This window comes from Vombatus ursinus, unplaced genomic scaffold (assembly GCF_900497805.2).
Source record: "Vombatus ursinus unplaced genomic scaffold, bare-nosed wombat genome assembly UNPS02014830.1, whole genome shotgun sequence".
NCBI classification, from domain to species: domain Eukaryota; kingdom Metazoa; phylum Chordata; class Mammalia; order Diprotodontia; family Vombatidae; genus Vombatus; species Vombatus ursinus.
In genome coordinates, this window is record NW_020954608.1 from 29369656 (window position 1) to 29390370 (window position 20715).

Genomic DNA, 20715 nt, shown 5'->3' on the forward strand with positions numbered 1-20715 from the left:
GTGACTTATCAAGGGTCATAGAACTAGTAAGTATCTGAAGCTAGATCTGAATCCACATCTTCCTTACTCTAGGCCTAGCACTCTACCCACCTAATTTAAAAAAAAATTTTTTTAAGCTTAAAAAATTAATAATAAAAATAGCCTGAAAAATGCCGGGCATTCTTACATATTTATATCCAACAAAATGAAAGCTGCTTGAGGGAAGGGACCATTTCTTTCATATGTAGATGGATCAGACTTGAAGAATCAGCCACTCATAGAATTCTATGAACCTTCAAAGCACCTTGCTGGTTATTTAGAATGCAACCTCATCCCCGGGTCTTCAGACTCCAAATTCTGTCCTCTTTGACTACTGCTAGCTATCTAATATAGTATGTTGGAGTGGGAAATACACTGAATAGGGAAGCAGGAGATCTATTTTCTATTCCTAGTCTATTGAGGCACCCAGGTGACAGGCTTGACCTGGAATGAGGAAGATTTGAGTTCAAATCCAGTCTTAGACATTTGCTAGTTGTGGTTAAATCACTTAACCTGTCTCCTTCAGTTTCCCTATTATGCCTAATGAGTACAATAACAACACTTGCCTCCCAGGATTGTTGTAAGAATAAAATGAAATAATATGTGTAAAGCCCTGTGCATACCTTAAAGTAACACCCATATGCCTATATAATGACTTGTCTAAGGTCACAGAGCTAAGAACATATACAAATACGTACATATATTTATATATGTATGTATGTATTAGCTATGAGCTAGCTCCGTGACCTTGGGCGATTTATTTTATTTCTGTAGGACATAATTTCCTCATCTATAACATGAAGGGTTTAGACTAGATGATCTCTATATTTATGTCCAGTTCTGTGATTTTGAGACTCCATTTAGCTAAAACTTCGAAATAAAGGCTGTCATTCGAACTAGATATTTTGGGAAATATATACTTTTTTCCAATGATGCTTCATTCCTCAAAATGCTTTTGGAATTTACTTTCAGAATTAGCTTTAAAAACCACACAAGAAATATAAATTGCATTATTTTATAGGTGTTTCAATACTTTAAGGGAAGGGGTATATGAGCTCAGTGACATATACCCTCATTCTCATGATTCAGATCCTAATCTATTCATGCCTGGCCTTCCTGGGCAACTCTCACCCACTTCCTCCATCCAACTCCTTCCTCTACGTCTCTTGACATTGAATAGACAATAATGAAGCCTACAGACTGTCCATCAGTTATCCTTGTTCTTATTACATGACTGGCCCATCTATTTTCCCAGTCCTATCACAGAGATCTCTGCTAACATCCTTTAATCTAATCTGTATTTTTTACATCAAATGGTATTACCCAACTTGATCAACTACTTTCTTCGTTAGACTTAGCTTTGAATGCTTTTTTCCAAAAATCAATTCCACCTCAAAGTGGAAACGCTTGACTAGTCCAAAGATGAAAGATGAGCCTAGTCAAAAGAGTGGGTTTTGGGATTTGATGATAAATCTGCAAGAGTTGTTCTAAAAATATTTTGGGCAAGAGCGACACTATTGGAATAAGTATATTTCCTTCTAAGGTGACTACTTTGAAGGGTATATTTGATTTGGATGTAAAGTTTGTATTTGTTAGGAGAATCAGTAACATTACTTTATCATAATACCTCATAGTTTCATAGCCTCATCAATTTAAGGTTGGAAGGGACCTTAGAGGACATCTACCTAGTCCAACCCTCTCATCTGTAGATTAGAAACAGAGGTCAAGAGGTTGTAATTTGCCCAGGGTGGCCCAGTCAGTAACTAACTAAGGCCAAATGTGAACCCAGGTCTTCCCTACCAACACCACCATGCTATCTCCAGTTTGTCAGGCTAATTACCTTTTTAACTGAAATTTCATATGCATGTTTTGGAAGACTTCTAAGACATTATGCTAATATTCCAAAAGTAATTTTTATCTCGATGTGCAGTTGTTTACAAAACTTTAAAATTTCTATTTTTAAAGATATTTCTGCCACACTGAAACCCATAACCCCAATTTATAATAAATAAGTCTTAGTTACCAGTATTACAAATACACTCTTCGTCATCAGTATAACAAACCTTTCTTAGTTTTGATTAAATGCAACTTGACTCTTCGTTATTTTAGTTGTTGAATAAAAGGTTATTTACAACATCATGAATATTATATAACTGGATCTTGCAGTCAGATAATGAAGGAAAGGTAGAGAGTTGGGTCCATTACTATGGGTACAATCTGGAGACTGCTTAAAATGTTACATTCTTAGAGAGGAATGCCAATTCAAACTTGCCAATGGCCAATTCTTTCTTAGAAATGATTATATAATAGAAGACAGACACTATGGCATCAACTAGTATGAGTATTGCTATAGAGTACATGGAGTGATGGCACAGGCTACTTCCTGAATAACTCCTGAGCAACATCTCCTGGAGAAGGCAACAAAGACACTTAACATATGTCTTGGTAGGAAGATAAATGTGTATATGAGTACCTCCTTCATCTCCCCAGACGTAGACAGCTCTGGTTAGAAAAAACACTGGAAATCCAATTGACCAATTGAGGAAGGCAAAGGGGAAATGTTTAGGCATTATTCACATGCAAAAAGCAGCTCTCGAAGATGAAAGATGAAAAAGTTAGTGTACCAGCTTTTCTGAGCTACCAAGAGTCTTGTAGGAGTATCAGGCAATAGTCCAGTTCTCAGACTTTGCCAAAGGCAATATGCTCCAATAAAATTCCCCGTTTCTCTCAGCAACACTCTTTCTAGGTCAAGATGAAAGTACCTTGGCAGAAGAGCGTGCAGAAATAGACTGCAGCTAACCAGATTTCCCTTCTTCTACTTTCATTTGGCTCCATTTCCCAGATAACAACTTAGTAAAATAGAAACAGAATGTTTGGATGGCCAAACCCACCAAAGGCAAGAACAACAGAGAGATTTGTAGGTTGCTCCAGGGATCTCTAGTAAGCCTTTGTTCTCTAGAGAACTCATTTGAGTCTTCCCTCCTATACTGTTTTCAAAAGTCACATCTTCAGAATGGGATGCCAAATCAAACTTTTTCGCGGCCAACTCTTTCTTGGAAATGATTGTTCAGCAAAGGAGAACTGTGGGATTGACTGGGATGGGTACTGACTAATACTGGCTAGATCCTTGTGCTCCAAAGTAAATAGATGGATGAGGAGGAATTGGAAAGGAATTCTGTCTTTATGTTTTAAACATCAGCACCTGTCTATCAGAAATATGGTCTGAAACCCTTTGGAACTGGTTTTCACTCCATATGAGTTCTCTATGTGGCTAACATACATAGAGTTAGAGATTGGGTCTATGATTTCTTGATGTGAAGAACTCCCAGATGAGGAAAGTCCCCCTACTAATGTTGGTTGGCATTTTCTCTGCCGCTTATAGTTTTAGAGAGTTGCTAACATATATGAGATGTCACAGAAGTTCAAACTGATCAGTAATATAGAAATATTTTACATTCATTTCAAACTCAGTTTATTGTTGTTCAGTCATGTCTGACTGTGACTCCATTTAGGGGTTTATTTATTTGTTTTTGGCAAAGATACTAGAATGGTTTGCCATTTTCTTTTCCAGCTCATTTTACAGATGAGGAAACTAAGGCCAATAGGGTTAAGTGACTTGCCCAGGGTCACATAGCTAATAAATGTCTGAGGTCATATTTTTAACTCAGGAAGATGAGTCTTTCTGATTCCAGGACCAGCACTCTATCTTCTGAGTCAACCAGCTGCCCTCAAACTAAGCTAGTATATGCTTAAGAATTCAGCATCAGATTGAGCTAGAGGCAGTTTAGAACCAACTTCTCAAGATAGTTTTATAGATACATTTCAGATTTATTGTCATTTGTCACCTTTATAAGTGTTTCCACGTGGACCTTGGCTTTAGTAGCATTCTATTTCAATATGTGAGCGTATGTCCTTGCATTTCAAGTTGGACATAAGCCCTCACAGATGTTTTAGCTTTAACCTCTGGTCTTACAGTTTGTAGATATTATTTCTTTATGACATTTTGATGTTTTAACATAACTGGTGGACTTTGTGCTTCCTGCTTCTCAAGTCTTTTCTGGTCTTCCTCCAACCCACCTTCCTCATTAGCCTCCAACATCTTCCTGTTTTCCCTTTTCTCATTCATGTAAAATGTTGTGGCTTGCAAAGCGTTTTTCTTACAACCCTATGAGGTACATAGTGAAAGCATAATTATCCTCATTTTACATATGGGGAAGTTGAGGGTCAGAGATAGTAAGTGGCTTGCCAAGGTCATGTAGTTAGTTAGTGGCAGAGCTGGGAATTCCTAATAGCTCATAATTAAGGAAATATTGACTAGTGCTTCATTTAAAGCCATTTAATACCCTTATATTCTGAGTCATGAGGGAGAATTCTGTTGAGAGGAAGCTTTAAAAAGCTATATGGAATGACTGCTTTGATTTCTTCTTACTTTGTGCAAGAGCCTACAAAAGAGCAGAGGCCTGTGAATAAGCCAGAGTAGAATGAGAGATGAGAAGCTCTTCAATCTCTTGTCCCTGTGATCGCTTGGCTGTTCCGCTCTATGCATCCCAACACTGGGTGATGTTTTCTCTCTGTCTTCCCCACTCTTTTTTTTAAAAAATATTTTGTTTATTTGCTTTTTGGTGAGGCAATTGGGGTTAAGTGACTTGCCCAGGGTCACATAGCTACTAAGTGTCAAGTGTCTGATCTGGGCCTGAATTTGAACTCAGGACCTTCTGACTTCAGGGCTGGTGCTCTATCCCCCTGCGCCACCTAGCTGCCCCTGTCTTATCCACTCTTAATCACTAGTAATAGGTTTCATTTGGTTGGTTTTTTAGAGCATGCTGACTAGGTCTTATACAAATCCATGCTATCTAACGTCAAATGGGGCTTCATGGATGCGTTTTGCTTAAGTCCCTGTCTTGCTCTCCACTCTAGTTGTGCCATACCTCCTTGAGGTCCTAATTCTGCTCTTAATTCCTTCAACCTTAGAACGTGACTTCATTTCTTAATTTACTAAGAAGAGTGAGGTCACACATCATGAGCTCCCTTGTTTTCCCAGTATCTGTGGAGTATGAGGGAAAATGTAGCCAGTGCTGGAAAGACTATCCGGGGAAGCTGAGTTGTTAGAAGGAAGTCAGGTCTTAGTGAGTTCCAGAAAATGGAAGGAGTAACAAAGGAATATGAATAGGAAAGCTAGTTTATTGCCTATGGTGCAGGTATTCCAGAGAACACAGTGAAAGGAATGGAAGGAACACAGTGGGATTTATGAGGGGTTGGGTAGAGGGGGAACAGGAATGAGGGAGGAAGTCAATAGGGGATAGAAACAGGGCTTGAATAATGACAGCTAGGGGTTCAGAGCCACTGTGATAGGGAAGGTTTGACTAGGTGGGAGTATGATAATCATTGGGTAATGAATTCAGGTAGCTTGTCATCGTCAGCAGGGATTCAGGCTTGGGGTGGAGTTGTTCCAGGATAATGGGCAATAGTGCGCAGCCAGAAGGCAGGGAGATGGAAAATGGTGTATCTAGGAGCAAGGCAACTTCTATGGCATTGCAGGAGGTTGGAAAGGGTTCCTGGATGATGACAGAATGGCTGACCAAAGAGGCTAGGAAACTGGAAAGGTAGCGGGTTCCTCCTCAAAAGTCTTCCAATGGTAGACAAGATTCTTCCTGAAGTATAGTTTGGACCAGATAGACCCTGAGATCTCTTCCAATTCTGAGATTCTGTGGACTATGTAAATGAAGATATGTCGTGCTACAGAGCATCATTTGTGAAAGCATGGTTTCAACAAGAATGTACAGACAATTCTCATAAAGACTTTATAGAATCATATTACTTGCCTTCTTGATGGGTGGGAGAGAGGATAAAGGAATGGAGGGAATTTGGAACTCAAAATTTTTAAAAATGAATGTCAAAATAAATAAGGTATAATTGTAAATAAAAAAAGCTAATTTTCAAACTTAAAAAGAAAGACTTTATAGAGATGAGAAATCAGGATCAGTAGTTGCTGATGCCATTTTGGTATATGTTGCCATATGTATTTTTCTTTATTCTTTTGGTGTCTTCCCTACTTTGAGATCTTGAAAATTTCTTAGTCAGTACCTTTCAAAATTGTGTTGTTTTAGAATGGATTTCTTCTGCATGTACTTGTTCAGGTGCAGCCACTCCTCTTGACTACCATCTTCTTTAAGTGCCAATTTCACTTCCTCCTATGGCAATTGGGTGCTGAGTCTAAAAGCAGTGGTTCCAACATCATTGATGATGAGAATAGATTACATAGAAATGATGGCAATCTGTTCTGTTTTGTTTCCATTTGTTGTCCTTTTTGTTTCATCTCGAAATGCTTTTGGGATGACTTGGGTTAACTGGGTGACATGCTAAGTTATCTGTATGCTTATTTTCCCCTTCACTGTTTTTAGCTAATCTTATTAATCAATACTGTTCATTATATTCTCTCTTTCATCTCTGTAATCAATTTGGAAATGATCATGTATTGTTAAGGTAGTGCTGCCTTTGGCTACCATGTCTTTCCATGCGGCAGAAAAATCAAGTGTTTGCTAGTTGAAGAAGTCTGGGGACTTATTTGGCTTTTTTGTTGTGACAAATATTTTAGATCATTTCAACTTGTCTTAGAAATAATTACGTCTTTTATTGGTTTTCCTTTTTTTCTGTTAGTGGTTTTTTCCTGTAGTTTAGGTTAGAGCTATTATAATTTCATGCATTATCTTCTCTTTTTCCTGTCTTCCAATTTTTCAGCATTTTTTTTTTGCTTCTGCTCTAATCAATAAATACGACTGATTACAACCATTTGATTTTGAAATGAGTTATGTCAGGTATTGGTTATTTCCTATTTAGTAAAATATAATCAGTTCTGCTTTTTTAATTGATTCTTCACCATGTCCATGATCTTCCAACTAAAAGTACACCAGGACACTTGATTGACTTAGCCCATTGAAGCTCAAGTCTCCCAAGTTTAAGAGGTCCATCAGCTTCAGCCTTCCCAGTACCAGGGATTTACAGTTGGCACCACCATGCCTGGTTCATTTCTTAATTCTACACCACATTTTCCAAGCATTTTTTTTGCCATCCTGCTCAGTGTTTACTTTCGTACACCAAGTCATGAAGCATCAAAGTATACATTGACTTGGTTTGGAGTTACGTTCTTTGTAGATGTTCTGCAGTTTTCACTACAAAAGATCCTAGCACATAAGTTGCAACTATTTCCACGATGATCTTTTTGCTTTTGCCTATCATTAGCACTGTACAGTGAGATGATTAAGCAATCCATTAATTGATATTTTTTATTGCTTTGGGGCACATGATAGAAACAACTCCACCAACTCCTTCATTTACCTCTCCGAGGAGAACTTGTAAGACTTCCTTCCATTTAACTATGAATTCTTTATATTTTTTAGTTTCATTTATGGCAAAAAAAAATTGATATGGTTAAATTCTTCCCATAGTACTGAAGGAGTCACTGATTCTTGAAAAAGGAATTAAGTTTCAACAGTTAATGTTCAAGGATGATTTAAAATTAATTTGAGCCCTCTACTTCCTTTTCTGCCCTTCTAGCACCGTCAATATGCAAGATGGACAAATAGAAGTAGAGGACACTTTTTTGCTTTTCTTTTTTTCCCTTAAGTCACCAGCGTCAAAGAATTCATGACCTATTGACCAACCTACTGGTGACGAGTTTCTATACTTAGCTAGATTGGCCCTCAGAAAACAGGAACAGTGTGCCACCTGGTCCATATCTGAAACCTTTCAGTCTTGGTAGAATTGCCACAGCCTATCAATATAGGTAATGAATATCTTATTAAAAGGGAATTCCTCTTTATAGGAGAGATGTGCTCTAAAACTGTATGTCATTTAGATTTTTATAAACCTAATCCCATATTAAATATGCTATTTGCATTGCTATTTAAAGAATCCTAAGGTAACTTATCACAGAGTAAAAAAAATCCTTTTTGCCCAGTGAATAACAATCTCCTTTAAAAAAAAATCTATTCTTATTTCATTAGATTTTCATATATCAGGGTTAGTTAAGTCAGGGAACATGTGCCTATACAGTCCTCTTTTGTTGGGGAGTTGGAAGATAGATTTAAGTGCCAGCTCTGACACTAGCTGTGTGGTTATGAGCAAGTCACTTGCCTTTCTCAGCCTCAGTTTTCACATCTGCAAAATAGGAACAGTGATAAACTATCAACCTCATAGGGCTGTTGTAAGGAAAGTACTTTTTGAATGCGAGCTAATGCTAAGTGACTGACTGTCCAAGGAGTAGATATTGCTTCTTTTGCTGCTTTTTGGCCGATTAGCTCCTTATTAACACCTATAGAAGAGGGTAGAGGGGGGAAAAAAGGAAGCCAAGATTTGACTTAGGAAGACTAAAAACCTTGGTTATAATGAGGTGTGATGATAACTTATGGGTTTCATAATTGAGATCTCCCAGTTACTACTGTAGTGAAAAGGAATTTGACAATCATTATCTCATGCTGTGTGATTTTTCTTACCAGGGGTGCCGAGCTGCCTGCTCACATGTATATCTTTTATTGGGATCTTTCTCCATCAAATTCCGAATGAAATCTTTAGCTGTTAAAAAAAGAAAACAAGATAGTGAATCAGAGTTGCACCTTAAAGCATGGCTATATGATGCTGCCACGCACAGGGATCCTATTGTTTATGGTGTCAAACACATTTGATCAAACCTTTCCAAAATCTAACACACACTTGGCACTAACTGCAAATAGTACAGTACTGGCATCTTAGAAAGGGGCAACTATGAAATAGGACATCAGAGAGGTCATCCACTGAGTCAATGGCAAAACAAAGACTAGGAGCCATATTCCTTTGCTTCTGGAACCTAATCTTCTCTACACAAGACTGCACTGTCTCTGATTCAAGGTAGAGAATTGCAGAAATAGTCCTTTGTCCGGAAATCAGCTTGCTAAACTTCAGTGGGATGGATAAAGTTAATAGGTGTCTATCATACCATAGACTTCATGCTTTATAATAAACATTACAAAAAGCTGTTTGGTGATGTGCCCCCACCCTTTATTTTAAATCAGGGGTAACACTTTTGGGTTTGTGGGCTGTACAGGCAGACCAGATTTGGCCCCCAGGCCATAGTTTGCTGACCAACCTCTTTTTTTGATACAGAGAATAAATAATGAGGCATCAAGCATTTGAGTTAAACCATTGCACAGCAAAACTCCTCCTAACTTTAAATCTGGCCTCAGACACTTACTAGCTGTGTGACCCTGGGCAAGTCACTTAACCCTATTTACCTCAGCGTCCTCATCTGTAAAAGGAGCTCGAGAAGGAAATGGCAAAGCACTCTAAGATCTTTGCCAAGAAACCCCTAAATGGGGTCACTAAGAGTCGGACATGACTGAAAAAATGACTGAACAACAACGAAATAGTGAAAGTCGGAAAACCTGGTGCTGTCCTGGCTGCCTGCTGCTTTTGAGCAAAGATGTGAGTCCCTTATAAATGCTAAGCCTGCTACTTTTTTTAAAAGGTAAAATCAGTTTTAAAATTGTTTCATGTAACATTTCAAATGGCCTAATTATTTTTTCTTGCCCAGATTTAATCTGTCTTTTTTCATCCTAGCGAATGAGTGATGAATTTTCTAGAAATAATGTGGAATCATAGATCTAAAGCTTGGAGAAACCTCAGAGACCGTCAAGTATAACCCTTTCTTTTTAGGTAAAACATTGATTAAGCATTTACCGTGTGCCAGAGACTGTGCCCAGAGGACGGTGCCTAGTTTTAGAGTTTTCTTCTTCATCTTCATTGGGAATACTGCCCATGGACCCTGGATGAAAATTAGCTTGGGGCCTTACATACAGTTGGCACTCAATAAATGCGTGTTGATTGGATGCCAACATATGAACTGAATAAGTTCTGCTATTTGTCACTGAAGCAGGGGCGAGTAAACTCCCCACTATCGCTGGAATTCTTGGAAAAGGGACAACTTAAATCTTTAGGACATTTGGTTACTTTATCTAAGGCATTTCATGAGGGGGGGTGTTTCCCTCTTAGAAACTCTAGATCAGTACATCCTCTGTGATGTTGACTTCAGTGTAAGCAACGCCGGCCAAGTCTACCCTCAGTTTTTCTCAGGACTCTCCTGGAGATTTCAGGCATGCATGGTACACAGGGACTTTCATGAGAACCTTAGAAATGATAGGGCCCTAATGGCAACAGGTGGCTGGTCTGGGGGATCACGGGTGCTGCCCCCTCAGGAAGGTTGACTACCTACCAGAATCTGAGATGTCATCCCAATAGGGGGAGTCAAATTCATATTCTGCCTTGAGGATCTGCTCAAAGAGTTTGGAGTCATTTTCGTCGTAGAAGGGTGGATAACCGCAGAGCCTGAAAGACACATTGTGACGAGGGCCTGAAACGGCTGCATTGCAAACAAAATTGGTTTTACATTTTAACCAGAACAAAGGAGATTTTTTATTTGATTGAAAAATGCTCAAAGTCACAAAGATACCCTTAGAAAGCATTACATGCATTTTAGGGGCAAAAGTATCGATACAAATTACATTTGAGTTAAATAGTAGGAAGATATTAGTCCCAGTGTTTGATACTCAAAGAAAAAAAAATGGGCATATTTAGCATTGCCATAATTTTGTATACTATGGGAGAGAAGGGAACAAACACTTATAAAGCACCTACTCTGTGCCAGGCATTGTCTTAAGCATTTTATAAATATTACTTTATTTGATCCTCGCAGCAACCCTGGGAAGTAGATGCTATTATTATCCCCAGGTTTACAGTGAAAGAAGTTGAAACAGAAATTAAGTGACTTGTCCAGCCAGTAAATGTCTGAGACTGGATTTGAACTCGGGTCTTCCTAACTCTAGGCCCAATGTTCTAGTTACTGTGCCACCTGGCTGTCTGTGGGGAACACAGTTGCAATGCTGTCAAAATCTCTCTTAGTATAGCTGTTGGAACTGAACCTTAGGGCAGCTAGGTAGTGCAGTGGATAGAGCACTGGCCCTGGAGTCAGGAGGACCTGAGTTCAAATCCAGCCTCAGACACATAAACACTTACTAGCTGTGTGACCCTGGGCAAGTCACTTAACCCCATTGCCTAGCTAAAAAAAAAAAAAAAAAAGGAATTGAACCTGATATTCCAGGTGTTGAATAGTGTATAAGAAAAAAAACATCCTAACCATGAGATTTGTCTAGAACTAGAATGGCCTGCTGTAGATGCTAGCCTTTTGGCCATTGCTAGAAGTGGTTCAGTGGACAGAGCACTGGGCCCGAAGTCAGGAAGATCTGAGTTCAAATCTAGCCTCAGACAGTTATTAGCTGTGTGACCCTGGACAAGTCACTTAACCTCTGCTTGCCTTAATCCACTGGAGAAGGAAATGGCAAACCACTCCAGTATCTTTGCCAAGAAAACCCCTACAGGGTCACAAAGAATTGGACATGACTGAACGCTGAATAATCACAGTCACAGAGGCATTCTAAGAGTGACTGGATGGCCTTTGTCATGGATGGTGCACAGAGGATTCCTACATTGCACAGAGAATAGAACAGATCAGCAATTCTCAAAATCTGGTCCAGGGACCCTGGGGATCCCCAGAGTCAGAACTATTTTCACAATATTTTAAATTCTAATATGGCAAATTTCATATATTTACCCCACATAATACACCCCACATAAACTAAAGCTCTTTGGAAGGTCCTCAGTAATTTGTAAGAGTGTAAAGGGGCCCTGAGACCCCAAATTTGAGAACTGCAAATCTGGATGACCATTGACTCATCCATGCTAACTCTAATAAGCTCCAGATTCTTAAAAACAAACAAAAAAATTTCTTTTACAATGGCAACTAGCCCAAATGAGTAACATTTCCTGCCAGGTGAGTAGAAAAGATGGCAATTAAACTTATTTTTAAAAATTGTATGTATCATAGTGAAAGGTGGATGGCTTAAAAAGGAAGCATTGTGGACTGGTACATTTTCATACTTATTTGTAGGCCTCTGGGACTCATTTCACTCTAGCGATTAGAGACACAAGAAAGGGAAACTGCAAAATTGAGGTTACAGAGTAAGTACAGGTTCACTTGAACAGAGTATTACCCATCACCCCTGTTTGAAGGGTTATGGTTTGCTTCTTTAATAATAATGATCTAGGGCTTATCAGTATATCTAATATTGTCACCTGTTGGAGAGAATAGCACCAGTGATTAAATCTGAACTATTTCAAAGCAAATTTTCTTTAACTCATGAGAATCAGTCATCCTAAACTCTTCCTTCTCCTTCTTACTCCCATATTTCATTAGTTTCCAAGTCTTAATGATATTGCTTCCATAACAAGTTTTGAATCTGTCAACTCCTCTCCACTCACAGACAGTATTTCCTTATCTCTTGTCCAGACTATTGCAATGAAACATTGAATGAATGAGTGAATGAATAAAAAATATTTATTAAGTACTTGTTTGTACCAAGCATTACACTGAAAAAGTTGGGAAATAAATACAAAAGTGAGATATGCTGTGTGCTCAAGAAGCTTATTTTCAAAAGGAAGAAAAGACATATTTAGGAGGACGGTGGACTTAGAAGAGTGTTTTGGTCTGGGAAGTCATAGGAATAGTGAGTGTAGCCAGTGGAGAGTTGATTAGCATACGAGAAGCATCAGTAATAGTTTTATCTTGGTTTCTGTAGCAAGAGGTGGAAAGCAGAGGCCAAGGGCTAGAGGTTGAAGAAGAGCAGATATCAAGAAGGATGCATGGATGCGAAGTATGGTCTGGAGCTGGCTGGATGTAGCGAGTGGCCTATGTTAGCCTGCAGCATTCAACAATCAGGACAACCTTGTTCTAGGGTGGGCCTTCCAAAAGCTAAGTTCCTCAACTCCCCAGGGCATGATATTCTCTTCTTCCAGTTTCTCTCCTGTCCAATCTATCTTTCACAGAGCTGCCAAAATAGTCTTCCTAAAGCACCAATTGACCACAATCACATTACACTCCCTGCTCTCAGAAATCCTCTAGGGCAACACTTCTTAAACTGTGGGTTGTGACCACATATGGGGTTGTGAAAAATTTGACAACAGTAAAAGGTTTCTGAATGTGCAATGACCAAAAATGAATTTGAGGTGTTTCTGGCAGTACTTGCCCATGTTGCATCATGCAGGACTTCATTGCAGCCTTGGTTCTGAACATAAAGCATGGGCACTTTGCACTGCCCATGCCCTGAGGCCATGCAACCCCAGCATATGCTGAAACATAAAAAGGGGTCACAAGTGGAAAATGTTTAAGAAGCCCTGTTCTAGGATGAAAAACAGACCTCACTCTGCTATTGGATATGTTTCACAATCTGTTTCAATTCTATCTTTTCAGATTTCTTTCATATTATTCCCTGCTGGCACTCTACTTTTTTTCCCCCAATGGCCTATCTGCTATTTCTAGAATTTAATCTTCCATATTCCACCTCTGTGACTTTGTGCAGACTTCTCTTCATGCTTTTTTTTTATGTTCTTTTTTTCTTTTTTCTTTTTTTTCTTTTTAGTTTTCAACATTTACTTCCACAAGATTTTGAGTTCCAAATTTTCACCCCATCTCGCCCCTCCTCCCATCCCAAGATGGCATGCATTCTGAATACCCCTTCCCCTAGTCTGCTTTCCCTGCTATCTCTCCCCCCTCCCCTTCTATTTTCCTGTAGGGAAAGATAGATTTCTGTACCCCATTTTCTATATTTCTTATTTCCCAGTTGCATGTGAAAATATTTTTTTTAAACATGTGTTTTTAAAACTTTGGGTTCCAAATTTTCTCCCTTCCTCTCTCCCCACCCACCCTCATTGAAAAGGCAAGCAACTCAATATAGGCTATACGTGTGCAGTTATGCAAAACATTTCCATAGTAGACATGCTGTGAAAAAGTAACTCTATTTCCCTTACTCCTATCCCGCCCCCCCATTTATTCTATTCTTTCTTTTGACCCTGTCCCTCCTCAGAAGTATTTGCTTCTGATTACCCCTTTCCCAATCTGCTCTCCTCTCTATCATCCCCCTACTCTCTTGTACCCTTCCCCTCTTATTTTCCTGTAGGGTAAGACAGATTTCCATACCCAATTGAGTGTGTATGTTATACCCTCCTTAAGTCAAATCCTATGAGAATAAGATTCATTCACTCCCTCTCACCTTCCTCCGGTTCCCCTCCACTGTAAGAGCCTTTTCTTTTCTGTTTTTTTTGTGAGATAATTTACCGCATTCTACCTTTCCCATTTCTCCTTCTTCTAGTATAAACCTCTCTCACCCCCTAATTTTATTCTCCAGATATGACCCCTTCGTCTTCAACTCACCCTGTGCCCTCTATCTATCTATCTATCTATCTATCTATCTATCTATCTATCTATCTATCTATCTATCTATACATACATACATATAATTTTTTCCCTCCGACTACCCTAATACTGACAAAGGTCTCATGACTTACAAATATCATCTTTCCATGCAGGAATGTAAACAGTTCAACCATAATAAGTCTCTTATGATTTCTCTTTCCTGTTTACCTCTTCATGTGCCACTTGAGTCTTGTATTGCAAAGTCAAATTTTCTATTCAGCTCTGGTCTTTTCATCAAGAATGCTTGAAAGTCCTCCATTTCACTGAATGATCATTTTTTGCCCTGAAGGATTATACTCAGTTTTGCTGGGTAGGTGATTCTTGGTTGTAATCCTATCTCCTTTGCCCTCCAGAATATTATATTCCATACCCTGTGGTCCCTTAATGTAGAAGCAGCTAAATCTTGTGTTATCCTGATTGTGTTTCCACAATACTTGAATTGTTTCTTTCTGGCTGCTTATAATATTTTCTCCTTGACCTGAGAACTCTGGAATTTGGCTACAATATTCCTAGGAGTTTTCCTTTGGGGATCTCTTTCAGGAGGAGATAGGTGGATTCTTTCAATTTCTATTTTGCCCTCTGGTTCTAAAATATCAGGGCAGTTTTCCTTGATCATTTCTTGAAAGATGATGTCTAGGCTCTTTTTTTGATCATGTCTTTCAGATAGTCCAATAATTTTTAAATTCTCTCTCCTGGATCTATTTTCCAGGTCAGTTGTTTTTTCCAATGAGATATTTCACATTGTTTTCTAATTTTTCATTCGTTTGGATTTGTTTTACAGTGTCTTGATTTCTCATAAAGTCACTAGCTTCCAATTGCCCCATTCTAATTTTTAAGGAAGTATTTTCTTCAGTAATCTTTTGGACTTCCTTTTCCATTTGGCCAGTTCTGCTCTTTAGGGCATTCTTTTCTTCATTGCCTTTTTGGACGTCTTTTGCCATTTCGGTTAGGCTATTTTTTAAGGTGTTATTTTCTTCAGTATTTTTTGGGTCTCCTTTAGCAAGCTGTCAACTTGCTTTTCACGATTTTCTTGCATCACTCTCATTTCTCTTCCCAGTTTTTCTTCTACTTCTCTTACTTGCTTCTCAAAATCCCTTTTGAGCTCTTTCAAGGCCTGGGACTGATTCATATTTTTCTTGAAAGTTTTGGATGTAGGAGCTTTGACTTTGTTTTCTTCTTTTGGTTGTATGTTTTGATCTTCTTTGTCACCAAAGTAAGATAATATAGTCTGACTCTTTTTGCGCTGCTTGCTCATGAAAGAGTTTTAAACTCTTTGTTAAGGTAAGAGTCTGTTTCCAATGTGGGGAATGTACTGTCCCAAGCTTCGGGGGTTTGTACAGCTGTTTTCAGAGATACTTCTAGGGACCTGAAAAGTGTCAGTTCTTCCAAGGTGGTATGATAAGGGGCGAGGTGTTTCCTCTCCACCTCCACAACAAGCTCCACCATGCCAGCGCTCCTCCTCGCCCCAGGATGGCCCCTCAGAACTGTGACCCAGATCCAAGCACAGGCAAAGCAAGAGATTCCTGCCTCAGCCCTGGCAAAGAGATCCTTGCAATCCCCCTCTGATCAGCCACTTGATTCCCCCTCAGTCTGTGGGCAGGAAGCTCAGAAGCCAGCCGCTGCCCATGGGGCAGCTGAGATCTAGTTTCTTCTTTCACAGCAGTCATAGACTTTTCCCACTGACCTTCTAAGTTGTCTTTGGTGTTCGTGGGTTGAGAAGTCTGGAAACCACCACAGCTACCCGAGATTCAGTCCTCTGAGGCCTGCTCCAGGGTCGCTGTAGCCTGCGCGCCCATGCAGAACTGCGCTCCTCTCCCAGCCCAGCGCAATATACCCTTCTGATCAGCCATCCAGGTTGTCTTGGGGTGGAAATTTGTTTTACTCTGTTTTTTTGGCAGGTTCTGTTGCTTTAGAATTTGTTTAGAGCCATTTTTTGTAGGTATTTGTAGGGGTTTGGGGGAGAGCTCTAGCAAGTCACTGCTTTCCCTCCATCATCTTGGCTCCGCCCCCCTTCTCTTCATGCTTTGAATGCACTCTTACCCCCCTCAATCCCCCACCCCTTCTCAATCTCTAGCTTCCTTCAAGGCTCAGCTGCTTACCTACATGCAGCCTTTCCTCATTCTTCTCATTGTTCATACTACTTCTCTCCTTAAACTAACTCATGTTTATTTATCTGCTGACATGTTGTATGTCCCAGGAGAGTACAAGTTCCCTTCCCAGGAGAGTACAAGTTCCCTGAGGAATAGGGAACTGCCTTTTTATTATTTTGTTTTTGGGTCCATAAGACCTAACATGATGTCTTGCACACTGTAGATATTTAATAAATATCAATGGTATATAATACTCAGATCAAGTATTAATGACGATGTTTTGGTCTGTTATCCATGGAAATCTTGCTCTGGAAGTCCTACCTAACCATGACTAGGGGTTCTACTGGATTCTAGAAGGCCATGCTAGCAGAACACAAGGGTTTATGGGTCTTATCAGGTTGGAAAGGTTTTGAGCACTGAAACAACTAACTCTTCTGTCTTATATAATTTTCATTCATGATTTCTTGAAATATAGCTCTGGTAAACCAGGCTTTGATAAAGCCCACTGGGATTCAAATGGAGCAATTTGACTCTGGCTTTGAACCCAAATCACTTTAGCTCTCACTGACTGGTCAATGATAGGTCACAGCCCAAGCCTCACTTGTTCACTGTTTGGGTTTTGATGGCTCAGAGTAAGTGTAAATAGCAATTGTTTCTGTTCTGGCCAAAACTCTGAGGGTCTTCTCCATCTAGACTGATTCTTTTGGGAAGTCAAACTAGGCCATCTTTTGCCTCAATTCTTACCTAGCCTTAATCAATCACTGAATGGGTGTTGCCTCAGACAAACTGAGACCTGGGAAAGATCTTAGCTTAAAAAGGACAGGGTTTCCCACTGCATCTGGGTTCATCACCAGTCTTGATTTAAGTCTTGCCAGTGGACTTTGACAACTATAGAGAAGAGAGTGAGGCTGATGACTTTGCACAGCCCCACCTCACCTACATCCAATTCATTTGCAAGTAAAGACATCAGCCTCCCGATGTCATTAGTCCTCTTTGAGAATGAAGGACAAACAACAACAGCAGATTTTGAAAAAAAACAAAAACAAAAACTATTTATAATAGGGAGGTAGTGTGGTGCAGTAGCAAGGGTGCCTGGGATTTGGAGTCAGAAGCCCTGAATTTGAGTTCTGGTTTGGCCATTGTACTTATATTGCCTTGGACAGATCATTTAATCTGTCTGAGCATTAAGAGATTTATCATATGTAAAATAAGGAAGTTAATGAGATAGTCTCCACAGTCCCTTCCAAATCCAAATCTTTGAATGCAAACAAACAATCCACTAAAAAGTTTCAGGGGTGACTTCTTAAATTGCATTTTGGAAATATGGTGCTTTCTTTATTTAAGTAACAGACAATACAATGGAAAGACCACTGAACTGGGAACAGAAGATCTAAGTTCTAATTTCACCTTTGCTGTTATTTAGCTGTGTTGCTTTGGACAACCTACAATTTCTCTGGACTTCAGTTTCTTCATCTATAAGATGAGGGGTCTGGACTATGTGATCTTTAAAGTACCTTCTAGTTTTAGTAATCTGTGGTCTTTTTTTTGTCATTGTTTATAAAAGTAGCAGTAAAAACTTTTTTAAATGACTTTGGGCATGCTGGAGTGACCACAATGCAGAGGAGGACAAGCATACTGGTTGCTGGATTTTGAATCTACAATAGGGCTGGGGCAGGAGAGGCACTCTCAGCTGGAAGTAGTCAGTGGTGATCAGGATGGGAGAAGGCAGACAGGCTTAATTCTGCAAGCTGAGAAGTAAACAGTTTAGGGGTTTGAAAATCTGGAGATTTGCAGCCAGTGGGAGAGCATACCCAGAAGCCGAGTCATAAATCTTTCTGTAAAGTCCAGCTTTATCAAAGATACCGCCCCAGTCTAGTTTAATAAAACAAATAAGGAGGTATCAACAGGCCCCTGGCCTCCAAGGAATTAGGCTGTGGGCAAATAAGAAATTTATTGAAGATATGAAATACAACTTTGTTACTCTAATTCTTCAGGCTTACATAGCCAAGAGGCACAACACCACCCTGGTACTGCTAAGAAAGAGAAGGGTTAGAGACATTTTTATTGATTGCAAGCTAGGCTGAAAAGAGTAAAAAACCATTTATTCTAGTGAGATTTACTTAGGGAGTAAGTGCCTGGAAAATTTTAATTTAGGGCATTTGTTGTTCCTTGTTGAGCGGGTGGAGGGCAGAGACAGACAGACAGTAATGGACAGAGAGAGAAAGACTCACAAAGAGACTAAAAGAAAGAGAGGGGTTGAGGTGGAGGAAAAGCATGCTTTGAAACCACTAAGCATGTATTGATGTAAGCTCTAGTCAGCCAAAGGAATCCAGGACTAGGGAGACTTGATACTTAAATATTTCCCATAATGAGCATTTGGTCTAATGTAAGTATATCTAATGGGAAAGGCAGACATAAGGAAATGTGAATCCATCTTTTAAAAAAATGCCCAGATTTTGGATAAGTGAGGTTTTGTTCCTCAGTGTGTTATTATGGTTCATTTCATTATTTGTGTTCTTTTCCAAAGAGAAGTCTTTAGGAAAATTCTAAGAAAGATTCCTCTTGTATTAAATATCCTAGTGCATTCCTCTGTATTCTGGCTTTAGCTCTTTATTACATAGCAATGCTTCTGTCTTAGAGGACAGATGCAGTGGAAATGGACATATAACTTGGAAACAAGTACATTATGTGAGAAATTAAGGAAGAATGTTAAAATAGCAGAGTGGGTAACCCACCAAACTTGGGTCTCTTTCCTCCTTTTAAAAATGATATAAGAGAAGAAGCTATGCAGTCATGCTTCGAGGCAAGTGGATGGAGGAGATGATCGCTTCAGGTTTCGTTTGTCCTTATATAGTATCATAGATCATAAAATCACAGGTTCTGGGCTGGAAAGGACCTTAAAAACCACAGAGTCCAATCCTTTCATTTTACAGATGAGGAAAACGAGGCCTAGAGGAGTGATTGTCCAAGGTCACAAAGTTGTAACAGAAGTTGCCTGAACCCAGATTCTCTGACTCCAAATCTATCACTCCTTCCACTGCTGCCTCTTATCAGAAGAACTTACTATAAAGACTTTCATAGATGTCTACTGTCCTAGACTTAGGAAACCTTAATTGCTTATCATGACTGTAGTTTATTTAACATCTGATCTCAGTTCCCCCAAAATGGCATCACTACCTGAAGTGAGGTCAGAGGCATCTTAGAAATTTCTAGTCCCAGGGGTGTGCTAGTAAATGTTTAATAATCAGCTCTCCGAAAAATAAAAAGCACACATGATAACACTTTAAAGTTTAACCTGCATTATTCACATTTTCTCCATCACCTTCCTGAGTCTAGGGAGTCAACAAAATAAATCAAGCCTGATTTGTAGCAATTGTCAATTTCTGAGGTGTAAATACTCACACTATAACTTTGACAATTGGCTCTTAGGAGATGGTACATACAAGCTGACTCCAGCACACAACTGCTTAGTTTGGTTCCCTCATTATATGGTCAAAGAGAGTGAGCCCACAGAGGTTAAGCGACTCATGCAAGGTCACACAAATAAAAATTAGCCAAGTTGGGACTTTGTGTACATATATGCTTTACATGTACACGTTGTCCTCCAACAATAGAATATAAGCTCCTTGTGCATCTCTAACACCTCCACTTAGTAGGTACTGAATAAATGCTTGTTAATGATAAATCTGGCTGCCCTTTGTCAATACAGCTATTAACTATGTACATTAAAGAAAGAAACTAGTATATGATTGGCATTTGGAATGGGTACGCCATTGCCCAGTAACACTAACTAGGTGGTTCCCTTCTTTAGGGAAAGAATTCTAGGGGGGCAGAGCCAAGATGGCGGAGTAAAAGCAGTGACTTGCTTGAGTTCTCCCTCAAACCCCTCCAAATACCTATAAAAAATGGCTCTAAACAAATTCTAGAGCAGCCGAACCCACAAAAAGACAGAATGAAACAAATTTACAGCCCAAGACACCCTGGATGGTTGATTAGAAAGCACCAGGCGGGGAGACGAATGCAGTTCAGAGTGGGCGTGCAGGCAAAGCAGGCCTTAGCAAACTTGGAGCAGGCCTCAGAGGACTGAATCGTAGGCAGTTGTAGCAGTTTCCAGACTTCTCAACCCATGAATGCCAAAGACAACTTAGAAGGTCAGTGGGAAAAGTCTGTGACTGTGGTGAGAGAGAAGATTGGTCCCAGCCCCAGTTCCCAAACTTGGGCCTCTGGGACAGTGGCTGCTTCCGGAGCTTCCAGCCCACAGACTGAGGGGGA

General features: G+C 39.6%; 1 protein-coding gene across 1 annotated transcript in view; it reads right to left on the bottom strand.

Annotated features, from left to right (window-relative positions):
* The window catches only part of CAMK1D (calcium/calmodulin dependent protein kinase ID), a 478963-nt gene that overhangs the window by 15016 nt on the left and 443232 nt on the right, over nucleotides 1-20715 (bottom strand). The window contains exons 7-8 of the mRNA XM_027838808.1: nucleotides 10262-10374; nucleotides 8511-8589 (exon numbers count right to left, since the gene is read on the bottom strand). Of these exons, the coding sequence (XP_027694609.1) occupies nucleotides 8511-8589; nucleotides 10262-10374 (192 nt within the window). The remainder of the gene's footprint in view (nucleotides 1-8510; nucleotides 8590-10261; nucleotides 10375-20715) is intronic.